Source organism: Eucyclogobius newberryi, unplaced genomic scaffold, assembly GCF_026437365.1.
Source record: "Eucyclogobius newberryi isolate DKJ021-1_F unplaced genomic scaffold, fEucNew1.0.hap1 SCAF_19, whole genome shotgun sequence".
NCBI lineage: Eukaryota > Metazoa > Chordata > Actinopteri > Gobiiformes > Gobiidae > Eucyclogobius > Eucyclogobius newberryi.
Genome location: NW_027315823.1, coordinates 23,837,016 through 23,854,718, shown reverse-complemented (window position 1 = coordinate 23,854,718; position 17,703 = coordinate 23,837,016). Strand labels below are relative to the sequence as shown.

The 17,703-nt window shown below is 39.5% G+C and overlaps 2 protein-coding genes across 3 annotated transcripts; one reads left to right on the top strand and one right to left on the bottom strand.

Annotated features, from left to right (window-relative positions):
* Positions 1 to 1,548: 1,548 nt before the first annotated feature.
* On the bottom strand, positions 1,549 to 4,919 carry srsf3b (serine and arginine rich splicing factor 3b). Its single transcript, XM_072452252.1, has 6 exons — positions 4,804 to 4,919; positions 3,989 to 4,199; positions 3,777 to 3,917; positions 2,253 to 2,291; positions 2,093 to 2,179; positions 1,549 to 2,027 (listed from the first exon to the last, which is right to left on the bottom strand). Exons 2-6 carry the CDS (start codon positions 4,189 to 4,191, stop codon positions 2,000 to 2,002), a joined length of 498 nt encoding a protein of 165 aa, XP_072308353.1. The 5' UTR covers positions 4,192 to 4,199; positions 4,804 to 4,919; the 3' UTR covers positions 1,549 to 1,999.
* A 4,973-nt stretch (positions 4,920 to 9,892) lies between these two features.
* Positions 9,893 to 17,624, top strand: LOC140365693 (S-adenosylhomocysteine hydrolase-like protein 1). Of its 2 annotated transcripts, none has more exons than XM_072452250.1 (17): positions 9,893 to 10,333; positions 11,586 to 11,697; positions 11,817 to 11,960; positions 12,031 to 12,131; positions 12,268 to 12,370; positions 12,504 to 12,598; positions 12,673 to 12,779; positions 12,851 to 12,967; positions 13,611 to 13,674; positions 13,896 to 13,984; positions 14,082 to 14,152; positions 14,241 to 14,335; positions 14,454 to 14,552; positions 14,644 to 14,712; positions 15,856 to 15,934; positions 16,032 to 16,152; positions 16,219 to 17,624. In XM_072452250.1, exons 1-17 carry the CDS (start codon positions 10,151 to 10,153, stop codon positions 16,223 to 16,225), a joined length of 1,656 nt encoding a protein of 551 aa, XP_072308351.1. In that variant the 5' UTR covers positions 9,893 to 10,150; the 3' UTR covers positions 16,226 to 17,624. The 2 variants fall into 2 exon arrangements, with proteins under 2 accessions (XP_072308351.1, XP_072308352.1); XM_072452251.1 differs by having other exon boundaries at positions 9,894 to 10,333; positions 11,832 to 11,960.
* Positions 17,625 to 17,703: the final 79 nt, after the last annotated feature.

The following is a 17,703-nucleotide window of genomic DNA, read 5'->3' as shown; positions in this document are numbered from 1 at the left end:
GGGACATGTCGAGTATGGTGGTTTAGAAGACACCTTAAAGCAGGGGAAACGTGTAGAAGTGAGGATGGGTAAAGTAGACTCCAAAACACCAGAGCTCAATCCCACTCTAGGATAAAAGGGGAGGAATCTAAACTGTAGACATAGGCTACTCAATAGGCCTAATATAGTCTGGTATTTATTATGTGGGTCCAACACTTTTAAAAGTAATAGTAAAAATAATAACGCAACCAACACCCACACAATGGCACACTAAATAGTTTCAAGAGTAGACAGAATAGTTATTTAATGTTATACTCACATACTCAGGTTAAAGATGTCTTCAAGTTGATTAATTACAGAGTTTGGACCCCTTAGATTCACGAGTCAAGACGAAACGATCAAAAATCGAAGTTGGTGTAACTCAACTGGACCGAGCCAAGAAAATGATGCGCAAAGGAAGCGACAGAGAAGCTTCTTGATGTTTTCTCCAAGTTTTCTCTTATAAACTTATATGAACGGGTGAGCCCTCCTTCCCCCGTGGAAAGTGGAGTTTTTGCGTCTCACGCGTGAAATTAGCCCGGTAAAAACACGAGCTCACGTGAAACATTGGCTTTCGCGTGGAGTCGAGGAAATTCCAGCGCAGGCTCCGCCTCAATGCGCATGTGCAACTATCATCCGCACGAGGCCGCATCACGGGGGGCGGGGCGAGTGGTGACCATGGTGACACATCTATATTCTTGTTTTGGGTGTAATACTGGGTTTCATAATGGGTGTATGCAGACTTCAACCTAAATCAAACCAGAAGAAATATGTATATAAGTATTTATTGGTTTATTTATTTTGGTTAAAAACGTCAACTCAGTCTGCCACAGACGTTTAGGTCACTGTGCAATGGATTGACCTATTATAAACTTTATTATAGATTTGTGGGGCAACATTGCTATGGGCTGCTGAGAAAAGCAGCATTTTTTTATTTTGCCTTTGAAGTATCCTTACGGTTAAACTCGCTAAATATAGACTCGCACTGTGAGGCAGGACCTTTGGGAAAAAAAAGCGCGCGGACTTGAGAGCGTCGTGTCTCGCCGAGTCACTGGCGGTATGAAACACAGACAACACTCTGGAGGGACGTTATATACTCTTAGTACATTTTGTACCATCGATTCATAGATTGTATCATAGATTTAGTACTGTGGATGGAAATAAATCCGTCTATCATCCCTACCTAGCCATGGTTAAGAAATCTTACTTCAATAAGAACTGTTACAGTGGTGATAGAAAGTCAAAAGGTGTGTAAGGGGAAAGCTTCAGGTACATGTATAAGTAATTGCTTATATGGTATACAAAAGTATGTTATAGGTGGCAATCCACAATTTATAGCAGAGCACACCTTTCAGGAAAAAATTAAGTTTTATTTTCTTGCATTATGCAGATGACAACCACCTTCAAGATGTATTCTTACTAAAACCAGCCTTACTTATCCCTTTCAGACTCATTAAGGCATCAGGAGCACCATCATAAGAAGCAGCTAGTGCAGAAACTATCATTTGAAGAAAAGGGAATCTTGGACACTTTGTAAATGACCAGTGTTTTAATCACACTATTCACATAGTATCAAAGAGGGAAACAAGACAACTTCAGAACAAAAATGCTGCTTCCTTTAATTTCCTTTCCCCATAGGTTTAGACCTCTTTAAGAGCCAGCAATTACTACCCAACGTACACAAAGTTTAAATGGATAGTTGTGGCCTGCACCCCCCTTCTATATTAAAAAGCCTTTGCAACGTGAAGATTGAAAACAGTGGATCAAACAACTAAATGTAATCGTACACTTTACATTTCAAAAACCAAAAACATAGCCAATAGAGGTTGATAAACTGGAATGCAACAAAGAAGCAGGATAAGGAAATACACCTGGACTATCCCAGTCATGGGGAAAATATTACAAGACGGACACTAAAATGCTCGATTGTTTAAAAACACAACTCAAAATGACATGTCCATAGGAAACGGCTTGACAATGTTCATTTCCTGTCATATGACCTGGAGCGACTAGAGAGAAAACAGGATTAACACCATAGATTAAACTTTGCATACGGTTTAGTATCAAAACAAACCTCTTAGAACGTGAAAAGGATCTTGAGGGTTTGTTGTTCCTCTCCCGAGAAAGGGACCTCTCCCTCCTCCTATCCCTAGAGAAGGACCTGCGAAATAATGAGGCCATTAACAAAAATGTATAATACACAAAACAAATTTTAGGCACTAAAGAGGCTATACCTGCTTCGACTGCGGCTAAAACTTCTCCTGCGTGGGGATCTGTACAGCAAAGACAAAATTCTTTACCAAAAAATCTTTAAAACCTCAACCACTCGCCCAAATTGATAGCATGTGCGTTATCAAATACCTGAAGCTAATGTATAAATGTGAAAAACTGAAAACATTTAAAGCCAGGATAAAATGGCAATGGATCATGTCTGAATGTGTTTTGAATGAATAAACTTCCCACAGTAAAGCTGACACAACATGCACTTCAATGACACATTCTAGTATATTTGGCCCATTTTGAGTAGTAACACTCAATTGTGGGACTTGCCATCATGAAGCTCTCTCATGATACAAGAATGTAAAAAGAAGAGATAACACTCTCTGGGTGGCAAGAAAGGTAGCTGTTCAAGAAAAAAAAAATGACAATTTTATTCTGAGGGGTAATACTGTTTGGAGGCTAAAGACAGAATAGAGGATTATTTCAAAACTGTTAAGTTGAAGAACCTCTGTGTTTGAAAATAAATTAAAATAAAACAACCTTCGTCAACCAGCTTTATCTTCAAAACTTATCAGCAGTGTACTGAATGAGGCAGGAAAACTTACTAGTATTTTTGGATTTCAACAAGCTAGATATGACGATAAGGAGGCAGACTGTCGGCCGGGTGGGTAGAATTGGCTGAATAGGACTGGCCAGATGCTGCAAGGTGACTAGCTGGCAGGCAGATGGGGGCTGGCTGAAGCTTTTTTGCTGCTTTAATTGGTTAGCCGAAGGCTGCTGCTGGTAGGTTGTAGACATTTGAGAACATATTACGCTGATTGGTGAGGAATGTGAGGTGGGCCGCTGCCGTTTGGGTTAAGGTTGAAGGAGGAGAAGGTTGAAAACGGCATGCTGAGGACCAATGGGCTGGTGCAGCCTGACGACTGGCCGTGCCTGGGTCGTTAACAGCACCAGCCAAGCTGAGTGGGGCACGATGTCAGCAGTCACGTGATGCTGAAAGAGGACTAGTTGATTGACTCAGAGGGTGGTGAGAAGAGGCATGGTGGTGGCTCTGCAACGGGTTTCATTCTTATTAATATAAATGAAAAGGATAGAAAAATGCATCAAACTTGGCACTTAACACTCGCAATATCAAACCTTAGGAAATAAGCCGTCTGGGTTTGTGTAGGCTGTACACACAGTTTAGAAATTCCCAAGCTAAATGCTATGATGGATAATGAATAGTTATTGCATTCTTGTAAAATACTTTAGTAAATCCAAACTAAATTCAACTGCAGCTATTTGCTTTGAAATATTCCAATTATAACAGCCTAAGCTGCAAAGACAATTTGTCAGGACTGTGGATAAGAAAACGGGTTAGTTTAGTCATGGGGTAATAAAGTGTTTTAACGTAACTGCGGCTTTTTTCTTTGAAATATTATAAAACCGTAACAGCCTAAGGTGCAAACAATTTGTCAGGACTGTGGATAAGAAAACGGGCCAGTTTAGTCATGGGGTAATAAAGTATGTTTTAACCGTGTTGCCTTGGTATAAGTTACCTTCTCCTGGCCGTCGGGCTTCTCCTTCTGTAATCGTCTCTTTCTCTGGGACGCCTGCTCCATGGAGGGGGGGCACCACGAGAACGACTGCGCTTCTCTCCATTAGACAGCTCTACTCTCACCCGACAGTTGCACATGGTTCTATGTCAAACCAAATCAGAGGTTGATTTAAAAAGGACTTTGTTTTTTTAAATCGTTTCAGCGCTTCTTACCTTCCATCAAGCTCCCGCACTGCATCAGTGGCATCTCTGGGATCTTCAAACTCCACGAAGGCAAAGCCTGGAGGGTTCCGGGCAACCCACACACTACGCAGGGGACCATAGTAGCCAAACGCCCTCTCTATTTCAGTCTTGTTTCCATTATTACCCAAATTTCCAACGTAGACTTTGCAATCCAGGGGGCAGTCCCGATGCATGACTAAACCTTTAAAAGAAAAACTGATTGATCACCAATGTTACAATTGTTGATGTCGATACCATGCTCGTATTAGCAAACAAAAGCTACAGCTAGTCCTGCGACGACAGGAAGTAACTTTAGTTTGACGGATAATAGCCAAACTAGTCTTGACTTAACCAATTTACAAGAATTGGCAAAACAATTGTTCGCTTATTCATCAAACGCTCAATTTAAAGCCCAATCATAATAATTGAACCAGGGATCTTGGCCTTGGCAACAGGCTTTGCATGCTAACTTTAGCACGAGCTAGTTGTACTTTCCGGTCAGAATCACCCTGGAGCTTCGCGTATTTACCAAGTTTGTATTCCTTTGGGTAATTAACTGTATTCCAGCACGGATATCAATGCCTTGCACAAAAGTCGACTTTAGATATAGAGTCGAGCTGCTAAGCTTAATACTTCATGTAGCATTTGCACAGGTAAAATGGCCGTGCACAGTTTGAGGCCTAACGCCGATGAACAACAGAGACCACAAACATCAAATAAGTGCACAGATCTCGTCACAGTTACCATACAAACCACATCACTTTAAAACAAACGGTCTATTGACTTGAATTGTACAAGCACAATACCTTGATTTACTGACTATCTGTTGAAATGTTCGCTTCTTTGGCAGGTCTTGTCTTCTCTGTCGTCGATGGAAAATGGCGTGAAGAGGAAGACGAGTCGCGCTTAATGAGGCTCGGCCTTGGGGGCGGGCCATGGGGCGGGCAGGAGACGGGCGCGTGCAGGAGGCGGGGCGGTCGCAGGCTCTGAAACTTCTGATCACTTTCTGTTGTAGAGGGTCAGTTTCCACTTTCATGACCTAATGTGGCCTAGTTGTTGTTGTTGTTTTATGGCGGTTGGCATCCAAGTGTTGCATTACCGCCAGACTTTATTCCTCAGACTTTGTCGTAGTTGTTGTTGTTGTTGTTGTTTTATGGCGGTTGGCATCCAATTGTTGCATTACCGCCAGACTATATTCCTCAGACTCTGTCGTAGTCCGTAAAAGTACTCCTTCCATTGCTTTGGTGTTACAAAGCCCATGAGGTCATGATATGTCTTTGTGACATATGCCAACGGTGTTTCCTCATCATATTGTTCTGCATTCGAGGCTTAGTTACGTCACATGCTTATATTCCCCCCCCCCCACCTAATTTACCCCCTATCCCCGCCCACTTACCTGCAACTGTTTTACATATCCATACAAGTAAGATTAAATTAAAAATAAAAAAGGATTTGGTTATTTTATGCCTTTCATAGAATTTCAACATTTCTTGGAGGGAATCGACACTCCTCTGTTGAAGCTCAAGTTAGGTAGACTTTAATTTGAGCATTGTTTTACACAATCTGACCACGAAGAGCTGTGCGTTTAATAGGCCATAGGCTGTAGCCTGTATCGTTCAAGTTCGCTACACCTGTCACAAGACTAAAAAAATACTTCAAATATAAAATTATCATTGTACCATTAGCTCATGACCAAAAGTTCTCCACTCGCATCACGCCAGTTTTTTTACGGCGATAACTTAAAGGCGGAACTATATTCTCAGCCTGATAGCGCAATATCTCTACGCCTGAACCATTCCGCCTCTGAATCAGCCAATCAGGTGAGAGTTACAACAACAACATAAAATATGGCTGCTCCCATGGAGCGTCATGTTATCTCTCGAGCCGATAGAAAACGCTATGAAAATATGGATAACACGTGCATCACACACATTTCAGCGGTAGAAAAAGAGCAAACACAGCCACAGACTGTTGTCCTCTGGAGGAAGCTGGTGACTTGTGCTCGGAAGTGAATAGAAATCGATGGAATAGACGGCGCGTTAGCGGCAGCTGTTTGTGTACACAATGACGACTTCGCCAAACAAAACTATCCTACGTCTTCTGTGGCTTCTTCGGACGGAAATCTTTCTCATTTTCTGGAGAGTAACAAGCCAGGCTTTCACCCTACATGCTATAGACGTTTCACCCTACATGCTATAGACGTTTCACCCTACATGCTATAGACGTTTCACCCTACATGCTATAGACGTTTCACCCTACATGCTATAGACGTTTCACCCTACATGCTATAGACGTTTCATTGACAAGAAACGAATTACTAGTGCTGAAAAGAAGGTGAATCTACCACATCTACTCTGCCACCTTCTCCCAAACGACTGAGATCTACCACAGATGTAAAGACAAAATCATCTAAAAAGTCAAGGGATGTACTTCCTGCAGTTTGCATCATTTGCAGAAGGTTGATCACTGTATCAAAGAGGCTCACAAGACAAAGAAAGATAAATTGGTCCAAGCTGAAACTTGAACTGCTGGTGAGTAGATTATATACTGATTATTGCATGTGTGTTTTCTCTTGCTCGTGGTAAATAGGATTAATCACAGTGAAATAAGTTGGCCAAAATATACATAGATAAGATAATCCTTTATTGTCCCACATGGGGACATTTCATTGATGCAACGCAGGAAGATCCAGAGGTAGATCCAGAAGAAAAGAACAGATCACTATAGGAATATGTGCCTAGTTTATTACATGTAGGTGTAGATGTAATGTACGTAAGACTGTATGATGATGTGAGTTGAATAAAAAGGCAATACAACTTTTGCGATTGTTTACTGATTGTGCTCACCCTTGATTGAAATTCTTTTACTTCTCCTTTACTGGGAAGTTTGGTCAAAGCAGCTGAATCAAGAGCAGATGAATCCATCCTGATGTGTACCAGAGGTAAAGATTGTGTTGCTATTGAAGGCACCTCTATCACAAGAGGTGTTACAAAGAATACTCAAGCTTTCCGTCAAAGAAGACAAGTGATGAAAGGTAACATTTTGGTAATCAAATAAAATATATATATTTCCATATATTTAGATAAATTCATTGAAAATTATTGTAATGACTACACGATCATTTTAAAGACGTTTGAATCAAAGCAAATTTCTGTTTGTAGTGAGCTAGTATATTTCAATCACTGCATTTCCTTGCTTTATACAGGTGACCTAAAGTCTGGGAGTACGGCAGACATACAGCATTCTGTGACACTGTCATCCGGGCACGACTGATTGAAAATCAGGAAATCCTCAGAATGAAGAAGCTCTTGTCCCTGTTCCAGAAATTCATCAAAAAACACCCTGGTCATGGAAGTTACCGGTAATTAAATTCTTCTTATTGTTTATGAAAGAAAACAATAGAAGATCAGATAAACATCACAGCTATGTTTATTCATAAAATTTCATTCAAGATCAAACCAATCCAGTTAGCTACAGGAGTCTACATATTTCCATTCATTTTGTTTATTTATACAGGGAAAACCCAGTGAGAAAAGTGGTTACCCTGTTAAAACACAACACAAAATAAACAACAAACAATAGGATACTAAAACACAAAATAAAATAATAATTCTAAAACTAAAACACAAATAAAATAGTAATCTATCAATACTTATGAATTTCTATTCCTTGTCTAATTTTTACAGATCCGATCTTCTGAAGAAGAGATTACAGCGAGACTTCCCACTGCTGAATTTACACAAACCACCAAGAAGAAACCTGAGTGAAATGGTTTCCACGGAGACGACAGGACTTCTCCACCAGGATTTTTCAACTGAAACTGTCAGTTTCTGAGATGTCATGTAGTGATGGAGAAATGGTGCCAGAAAGTGGTAAAGATGCAGCACTGCGAGAGCTCTCAAGGACAGTTTACAGTGCAGGTGTATTACTGAAACAAGCGGTCAAGAGTGCCCCTAGTATGGATGAAACAAGCGGTCAAGAGTGCCCCTAGTATGGATGAAACAAGCGGTCAAGAGTGCCCCTAGTATGGATGAAACAAGCGGTCAAGAGTGCCCCTAGTATGGATGAAACAAGCGGTCAAGAGTGCCCCTAGTATGGATGAAACAAGCGGTCAAGAGTGCCCCTAGTATGGATGAAACAAGGGGTCAAGAGTGCCCCTAGTATGGATGAAACAAGCGGTCAAGAGTGCCCCTAGTATGGATGAAACAAGCGGTCAAGAGTGCCCCTAGGATGGATGAAACAAGCGGTCAAGAGTGCCCCTAGTATGGATGAAACAAGCGGTCAAGAGTGCCCCTAGTATGGATGAAACAAGCGGTCAAGAGTGCCCCTAGTATGGATGAAACAAGCGGTCAAGAGTGCCCCTAGTATCACTGAAACAAGCGGTCAAGAGTGCCCCTAGTATCACTGAAACAAGCGGTCAAGAGTGCCCCTAGTATGGATGTAAATCTGCCTCCTACATCAGAGGATCTAAATGTTTCCTCTGCCAGAAAGATTGTGCCAATTGAACTTTATAACTTACTAGCTTGGTGTGTAGGTGCTAGTGATAAATTGACATTGTCTAACATGGTAAATGTATCCGAGGAGGTTGATCTTTGTTTACTGTCAATTTGCCAAGATATATATTTGTCCTCAAAAGGTAAAAATCAAACCAGTGTTGTACTTACACATTTTGACATCAATCATACTTATATCATTCCTCTGTTTGTATGTATATCCTATTCTGCAGAAAGTTTGCCTTATACTAGATCGAAATATACACATGTTAATTAGCCTGTTTATCACGATGTAAATACTGCTTTTATGATTGTAATTATTTGTTCATATTGAAAATACATTACATAAAATTATATCCGTTCTATAGAATAAAACTTTTACCAATAGCCTATGTTTTCTTTCTTCAAATGGGCAACTGGTGTTGAAAGGGTTAAAATACTACTTTTAGATTATGTTTTTATAGTGTAGTATGAATCAAGACTAGAGAATTTGTAATTGTTGAAGCATCAGTTGAATACTAAATGTGGAGTAAGAGTTTTCAAGTGCGTAACGATAACATGCAAAATTGTTAAAACTGTTTTTTTAACTTACGTTTGCACACAAACTAAAGCACCCAGAGTCTCACCACTTTACATCCTCCAAGAAAGTAGTAATGTCTCTGAGAATCTGAATTTCTGAAGTAATCAATCAAAGAATGAAAAAAATAAGAAGGTATGAAGATGGGTGTACAGCCCAATTTGTCACATATTTGGGTAAACTGGCAACTTCGACACCTATTTTCTCAAATACTGGCAGAAATCATGCGGAGAACTTTTTCCCCCAGCTCAAGTATATCTTTGAGATTGGAAAACCACTTTTGAAAAGTAGTCTTGATGTGGTGGAGCGAAATTCATTTTCTAGCCACATTCTGAGTTACAGCCTATGGCCTATAATAAGTCCTTTTCAACAATAGTGCAGGCAAAAGCTAGCATTAACGTTTTTTGTTTTTTTGTCCCTGCCAGCATCTGAGAGCATCTACACGTTGCAGTTATGTGCTGGATTGTTTCGGGGACTTATGTAAAATAAACGTATATTACCTTTTAACTATAGTTAAGTTAGTTATATAGTTAGTCATTAGTTAGTTAGTCCATAATTGCATTTTTTTGTCTTGTATTGTCCTGCTTTGATGCGGAGAGCTCTGTACTTCAGTTTTGCAGTTTTGAAGTCCTGTTTCTATTATTGAGCCCTTTTAAATTCACACTGCTGTTAAAAATGAACAAAATGTAAAATAATGACCTACATATAGTATAGTTCCATATTAAATACCCCTCCTAAAGCATAATATCTGTTCTGTAAAGTGTGTCCTTGAGAGTTGGCTTTTTCCCTCGTGCCGTGAACGCGTCTGAAGGTACCGCCCACAAACACAGTCCGCAGGTGACAGAGAAACGCCTGCGCAACACCAACTACAAAGCGATGGACATTACTGTGATTAACGCAAACGTGGCGTTACGCTGTTTTTACTAAACAGAAAGATCCACGCCGCGTTTCTCATCTTTGCACGCTAGCGCCGCTTTGACTCTTCTTTTCAGAGCGATCCCGGGAGCACACTGCCGCGACAGCTAGCGCTAGCTTCTTGAATATAGTGTTATTTCAACGCAAGGGACGACTTATTGACCAGAAATGTCAGAATTGGCCGTCGGGGAGGCAAAAGCAGAAGTGAAGCAGGCCAGCAAAGAAGTCAAAGAAAGCGAAAATGTGGCTGAGAAATATTCTGCTATGACCGTGAGCAAAAACAGCGAGATGAACATGGGAGACCTGACCACTGTCCTCAGCGCTGTGCCCACACACAAACCTGTCAAGAAGGTCAGTGGTTATTTATTATGGATTTCAAGATAACAATGTGCTGACCAGTTGCACGACCTCACTTTAAATAAAGCAGCCAGAGGTTTATTATTAGGTTCAGAAGCCCCTGGGTGATTGCAAAGCTGCTTAAACGTAAAAGACAATTATAACTACCAGAACATCTTGAAATAACCCCAAAGGCTGACTGTTATAATCAGAGGTGGGAAGAGTGGTCTAAAATAGCTCTTAAGTAGGAGTATAATACAAAAGTTAATACAAAATAGAAGGACAAAGATCTGATATTTCCATAGGATAAACCACAAACATGAGGACATTAAGTCATATCTAAAGGTCATGTAGTAATATCAACGTAATTACTTTGTTACTTGTATATTTACACAGTGGTAATCAAAACACATCTCAAGAGAGATTATTGTTAGTTCAATAAATTAGAGTGAAAATATGCTTCTAGTACTCAAGTACGCAGAAAAAGTCTTGTTTTTTTAAATAATTATATATACTATTACAGTTAAAAGGACTCTAACAGCTAATGACACTTTGACATTGCAGGTTACAATGGGTTGTTCATTAATTTGGTGGCCTAACTAAATTGTGTAACAGCACAACAGGGAAACTTATGAGGCTCGGAAGGAAGTTTCATAGATGACTGGTTATGAATGAGGAAGATTTTACAATGCTTCTTTTTTTCTTTCTTATTTACAACATTGAGCAAACCTGTTGCTTAAGAATCCAGCCTGAAGTTCTACTTAGTCAGGCTAAGTAAAAGTTAAAATATGCAAAACAAGCTTTATAAGTAATGTGTAAACAGGATCCCTGAGTGTTCAATATTATTTAAACACATTTATTGTACAGAGCATAAGGCAGGGCGATTCATCAAGGTGAGATTGAGATTCAGTCTTTACAAATGGCTGGGGCTTTTCAATTGAGAGTTCTTTTTTTGTCTTATGGACCAGACCTAAGATAAGATAATATGTTGCTAGCTGTCAATTTGGTCTTGGAAGGAACCTTTTATTTTAATTTTGCTGTGATATTCTTTGATATAGTGAGTTTTAGTGTTCAGATTAAAAAGATATCATCACGGAAGATAACGAATAACACAATAATACAATAGCAACCAAAACCTAAGACACTACATTCAGCATTTGTCAAGCAGCATTTTCCTTCAATCTATCAGCATTAAGTGTGTCTATTAGCTTTTACTGTACGTTCTATGTATTGATGTATTTACTGATATTTTTTTATTTTAATTCAGCAAATCCAGTTTGTGGAGGACAAACAAGAATTTAGCAGATTCCCAACCAAAACTGGCCGGCGCTCCCTGTCCCGCTCCATCTCTCAGTCCTCTACAGACAGCTACAGCTCTGGTACACTGTTTGTTTCAATGTTTCCATGTAATTTCTTAAATCACAACTCATCTTTTTATTTCTTAAGCATTTTCCATTGTATGTGTGCTGTTTGTTTGTACAATCTCCCTTTATTGTAGCTGCATCCTACACAGATAGCTCAGATGACGAGACCTCTCCCCGGGATAAAACCCAAGTCAACGTGAAGGGCAGCAGTGACTTTTGTGTGAAGAACATCAAACAGGCCGAGTTTGGCCGACGGGAGATCGAGATCGCAGAACAAGGTAGAGTCAAAAGTCTTGACATCACATCTAAAATATGTTTTTTGCCTTATGATTGTCATGTTGTTTACAGATATGGCAGCGCTGATCTCACTCAGGAAGAGAGCACAGAGTGAGAAACCATTGGCAGGTGCCAAAATCGTGGGCTGCACTCACATCACTGCACAGACGGCAGTAAGATCTCATCTTTAACTTGACATCTAAACAACTTATACTTTTAAAGACCACTTTTCACGACAGTTTTTGAACAATATCATAGTTCACAAACTTCACATTGAGTTACTTAAGTTATCCATTACATTTACTTCAGGTGCTGATTGAGACTCTTGTGGCTCTTGGAGCTCAGTGTCGCTGGACTGCATGTAACATCTACTCCACTCAGAACGAAGTGGCTGCTGCTCTAGCAGAGTCTGGTGAGCTGCTACTGAATGTTTGTTACACAAGTTCAACACTTAACGAGTGCTTGTACTGATTGTTAGCTAGGACTTATGCAGTCTGGGCACTATAGTATGTCCTTTGATTGTGGTTTTTGCTATTATGTTTCAGGTGTAGCTGTATTTGCCTGGAAAGGGGAGTCCGAGGATGACTTTTGGTGGTGCATTGACCGTTGTGTCAACACAGAGGGGTGGCAACCAAATATGGTAGATTACATATAGAATCACATTAACTTTAGATAAAGTCACACATTTTACAACTTGTGATTGTGGCTTCTTAGATCCTTGACGATGGAGGTGACTTGACACACTGGATGTACAAGAAGTATCCGAATGTATTCAAGAAAATCAGGGGCATCGTGGAAGAAAGTGTCACTGGGGTTCACAGGTAAAGAATGGCGTTTTAAAACTCACACTCAGAAGCCTTTATCACTCATGCACTTGTTCTCTTCTTTCCAGGCTGTATCAGTTGTCTAAAGCTGGGAAACTGTGTGTGCCAGCAATGAATGTAAATGATTCAGTGACCAAACAGAAATTTGATAACCTCTATTGCTGCAGAGAGTCAATTCTGGATGGGTAGGCATGGAGTTTTTACTATCCTAAATACTTGTGTACCAGACTCCCTCAGACAAATTGCTGCTAATCGATGTGTCTAAGTCTTATGGTTTTACTACATCAAAAGTTTTGTGCGTTTGATTGCATAAACTCTTGATTACATAAAGCATCAGGGCAGGCAGTCTTTTGTCACTACCGGTATGTTTATTGAACCTGGCCTTGATTTTGTGTTCCATCTAACGTCTTCTTGAAAGCCATATCACATTCAGCTAAATATAACGTCAGATTGTTAATTATTACCAGTGAGTTGCTAATAATGTCTTTGTCAGTTTTGTATTGATTGATAGGATATTATAAATCAGGATGTTTTGTCATTATCACAAAGTTTCAGAACATAAAGAGCATCTGTGTGATAAAGTCATTTTTTTTAATTGCTGTGCATTTACAATATTCACAGATATTCATGGGTTTCCAGCTTCCTATTTGAGGACCTTTTCCCCATTATTAAGATATATTACTTTAAATTGTTCATCTCTAGTTTTCTATCTAATTTCTCATGAAATTTCCAAAGGATTATCTTATCTTATCTTATAATTTGGAAACCCATGGATAGGCCAAATTCATACACTGTAACAATGTTTTCACAATTTAATTTTTTCCTTAGCTTGAAGAGAACCACAGATGTCATGTTCGGTGGAAAGCAGGTGGTAGTGTGTGGGTATGGGGAGGTAAATAATCCCATAATTTCATATTGCATGTTATGGTGTGTTCACACTTGCCCTGGTTAGGCCCTGGTTTGAGCCTAGTTTCGTCTTATATAGACTTGGTTTGATCCTGTTCAAGTCCAGGTTTAGTGACAATTTTTATGTGCGCAAGTGTGAACGCACCGTAGATGGATTTCATAACAGCATCTGTACACGGCTAAGTTTTTTTTATTTGCTGTTTGCAGGTTGGAAAAGGATGTTGTGCTGCTTTGAAAGCTTTGGGAGCCATTGTGTATGTGACTGAGATTGATCCCATCTGTGCCCTGCAGGGCTGGTAAGTGTGATATCCATGGAAACCTGTCGATATCTAATGCACTGAATATTGACAAAGCACTAACATATACAACAACATTCTTTTGTTTGTCAAACAGCATGGATGGGTTCAGAGTGGTCAAGTTGAATGAAATTATTCGTCACGCGGATGTGATCATAACGTGCACTGGTAAATAAGACACAAAGGCATAGAAACTAGCTCTCGTTTGGTATGCTACCTATAAATGCATTTTACTTGATGGTCATTCTTTCTCCAGGTAATAAAAATGTGGTGACTAGAGACCAACTGGACCGAATGAAAAATGGCTCTATTGTGTGTAACATGGGACACTCCAACACTGAGATTGATGTGGTGAGACAAAGGGCTTGAAACGTTAAAAGCAATTATTGGGATTCACAAACCAAATATTTAACAATTTAACTATTCAAGTATGTCATAAACTGTATTCACTAAAATGTAAATGATTTAGACAAGTCTTCGAACGCCAGAGTTGACCTGGGAGAGAGTGCGTCCGCAAGTCGATCATGTAATTTGGCCTGATGGGAAGAGAGTTATTCTGCTTGCAGAGGTAATGACAACAACAACAACATCAATAATCAACCTAATTGACTTGAACATGTCTTGAACTTGTCGTTGCTCTATTTATGTATTTTTCATAGGGTCGTCTTCTAAACCTCAGCTGCTCCACTGTTCCTACTTTTGTTCTTTCCATCACAGCCACAACTCAAGTAAGTCTCGTCTATCACTGCCCGCTACACTGCATAAATGGTGGTCCTGGTTTAGTCCTGGTCTAGTCCTGGCTAAGTCCTGGCTAAGTCCTGGCTAAGTCCTGGCTAAGTCCTGGCTAAGTCCTGGCTAAGTCCTGGCTAAGTCCTGGCTAAGTCCTGGCTAAGTCCTGGCTAAGTCCTGGCTAAGTCCTGGCTAAGTCCTGGCTAAGTCCTGGCTAAGTCCTGGCTAAGTCCTGGCTAAGTCCTGGCTAAGTCCTGGCTAAGTCCTGGCTAAGTCCTGGCTAAGTCCTGGCTAAGTCCTGGCTAAGTCCTGGCTAAGTCCTGGCTGCTGCTGTCAGACTTTATAACAAACACTATTAGTCCTGAACACTCGCAATACTGACCTAACCATGTGCAATTCCGTCATATGTGCAATTACTGTTGTGATTCATGTGCAATCCATGTGCCGTCGTGACACATATTCATGTGCAATTACTGTCGTGATCACATGCAATGGTATTTATGTATTTATTTATTTGTCTATGGGAGTTTTTGTAGGAGGAGATCTTCTACTGAAAGTGTTTTTCAGACTTCCTATAAGTGATCTGTTCTTTTCTTCTGTATCCGCCTCTGTATCTTCCTGCGTTGCAACAATGAAATTTCCCCATGTGGGACAATAAAGGATTATCTTATCTTTAAGTCCTGGCTAAGTCCTGGCTAAGTCCGGGCTAAGTCCGGGCTAAGTCCTGGCTAAGTCCTGGCTTAGTCCTGGCTTAGTCCTGGCTTAGTCCTGGCTTAGTCCTGGCTTAGTCCTGGCTTAGTCCTGGCTTAGATATAGAAGAAAAGAACAGATCACTTATAGGAAGTCTGAAAAACACTTTCAGTAGAAGATCTCCTCCTACAAAAACTCCCATAGACAAATAAATAAATACATAAATACCATTGCATGTATAGGAAGTTTGAAAACTAAGACATAGACTTAGTCCTGGTCTATGTCTGTTTGTGGTGCCAGTATGGAGATGCCCTATAATCCAGATATATTATGAATGTTTGTGATTTATAAAAGGCTTTTGCTGTTAGTTTTGAAGCTCTGTGTTTAGCATTGTAACTGGGTCTAAAATACACTACATGACCCACATTGATAGTGCATGTGGTCTATTTCAGGCCCTGGCACTTATAGAGCTGTACAACGCTCCAGAGGGACGCTACAAGCAGGACGTGTACTTGCTTCCCAAGAAGATGGGTAAGGGAAAACCACTTGCGTTATTGAAAATCTATTTATAACTTACTCTTTAGTATATATACCGGTAGTGTATACAGACATCTAATTTCTGTTTCAGATGAGTACGTTGCCAGTTTGCATCTTGCTACATTTGATGCCCACCTCACGGAGCTGTCTGATGACCAGGCTAAATACCTCGGCCTGAACAAAAACGGCCCGTTCAAACCAAACTACTACAGGTACCAACATTCAAATGATGCTTTCCATGTGAACTGAGCTAACTTACATATTTATTATGCTTACAGGTACTAATTTGAAGAGGCACTGCACATTGAAAAAGGATTGGGCCATAACTTGTATATATTCTGAATACCTGGTTTATTTAAAATGTTCTTTCCTGTAACTTTAGTTTTAGATACAAAATATCTTTATAATTAATATATTTGATAAAAGTCAATGAACTGTGCCAAAAATAAGGGAGAGAAAGATGCACCAAATTATTTAAACCTTTAGCCTTTGTTTTAAATTGTACTTGATTAAGTGAGCATAAAATGTGTTAGGAAAAATGGACATGGTTAGGAGATAAGTCAATCTAAATTTGTCTAATGGGAATACTATTCAGTTTCCTTTTAGTTGTTGAACATTATTGTCATTATATGCCCTACACTGGCAGTAGTTGTCTGTTTATTATTAGGTAACTTACATGAATAAGCAAAAAATACATATAACTTTCTGTGTCTTTAAGGAGTGATGTTTGGTGTTAGGCATTCATTACATTCCATCCAATGTTTTAAATAAGACATAAGTGTTTTTGACTGATCCTCGATTTAAGAATGGGTACAGACTAGAGTATAGAAGTAGAAGTAGAAGTAGAAATGCAAAAGAAGAAATATCCCTTTAAAACACACGCTTCACTGAGATGTGTTGGTTTCCATTGCTTCCTCACATTGAACATATATTACCAATCAATTGTCAGTACCAATCAAGCACCAATGACTTTAATTCAATTCATATATTTTGGTTGTCCTATGAATATAAGTTTAATTCAAATGATTCAAGCTCTTATCGCAACCTGCACAAGTACAGTTAATATCCGTGTTAATCAATATATATTCGCCTGTAATACAATTTAGGGCCTCACAGGGCATTCAGTGTCATTTCATTTTACATTACTGTTATCATTATGACGTTTGCTACTTGAAAGTGCTAACGCATAAATCACAGCCATGAGATGAAAACCTCGCTGTAATCATGGTATCTGGTCAGGAGACGGTGCCTTGTGACTCTCAGTGACTCTTTAAAATCCTGTTATTTACTTACATGAAATACTACACTGCAATATACACCGGTAGCTATGCAGAGACAATAATTCAGTTACCTCTCGTCCAGTGTTCAAGACCTTGACAGTGGAATGTTTTGAGTATTATAGGCCTACCATGTACAAGTATTCCGGACTTATGCATTTCCTTTTGAAAATAGATTTACTGTAACAAGCTTCAATCCGGTTTACGTTTAAATTTAGTGAGTTCATATTGATAAAAACTTATGAATGTGTTATTATTAATATTATGTATGGACTGATGCCATATTAGAAACACCACTGTGATAAAGAAGTTGCACACTGTCTGGCTTTAAGTTTCGTGTCAATGCAATATACCGTACTCTTACATGTTCTGTTGCTTGTATTCCTCAATAAACCCTTGATAAAATATTTTACTTGTATGTTTATTTATTCATGTTATTTGAATGGGACATAAAAAAACAGCACAATAAGGACAATACTTACAGCG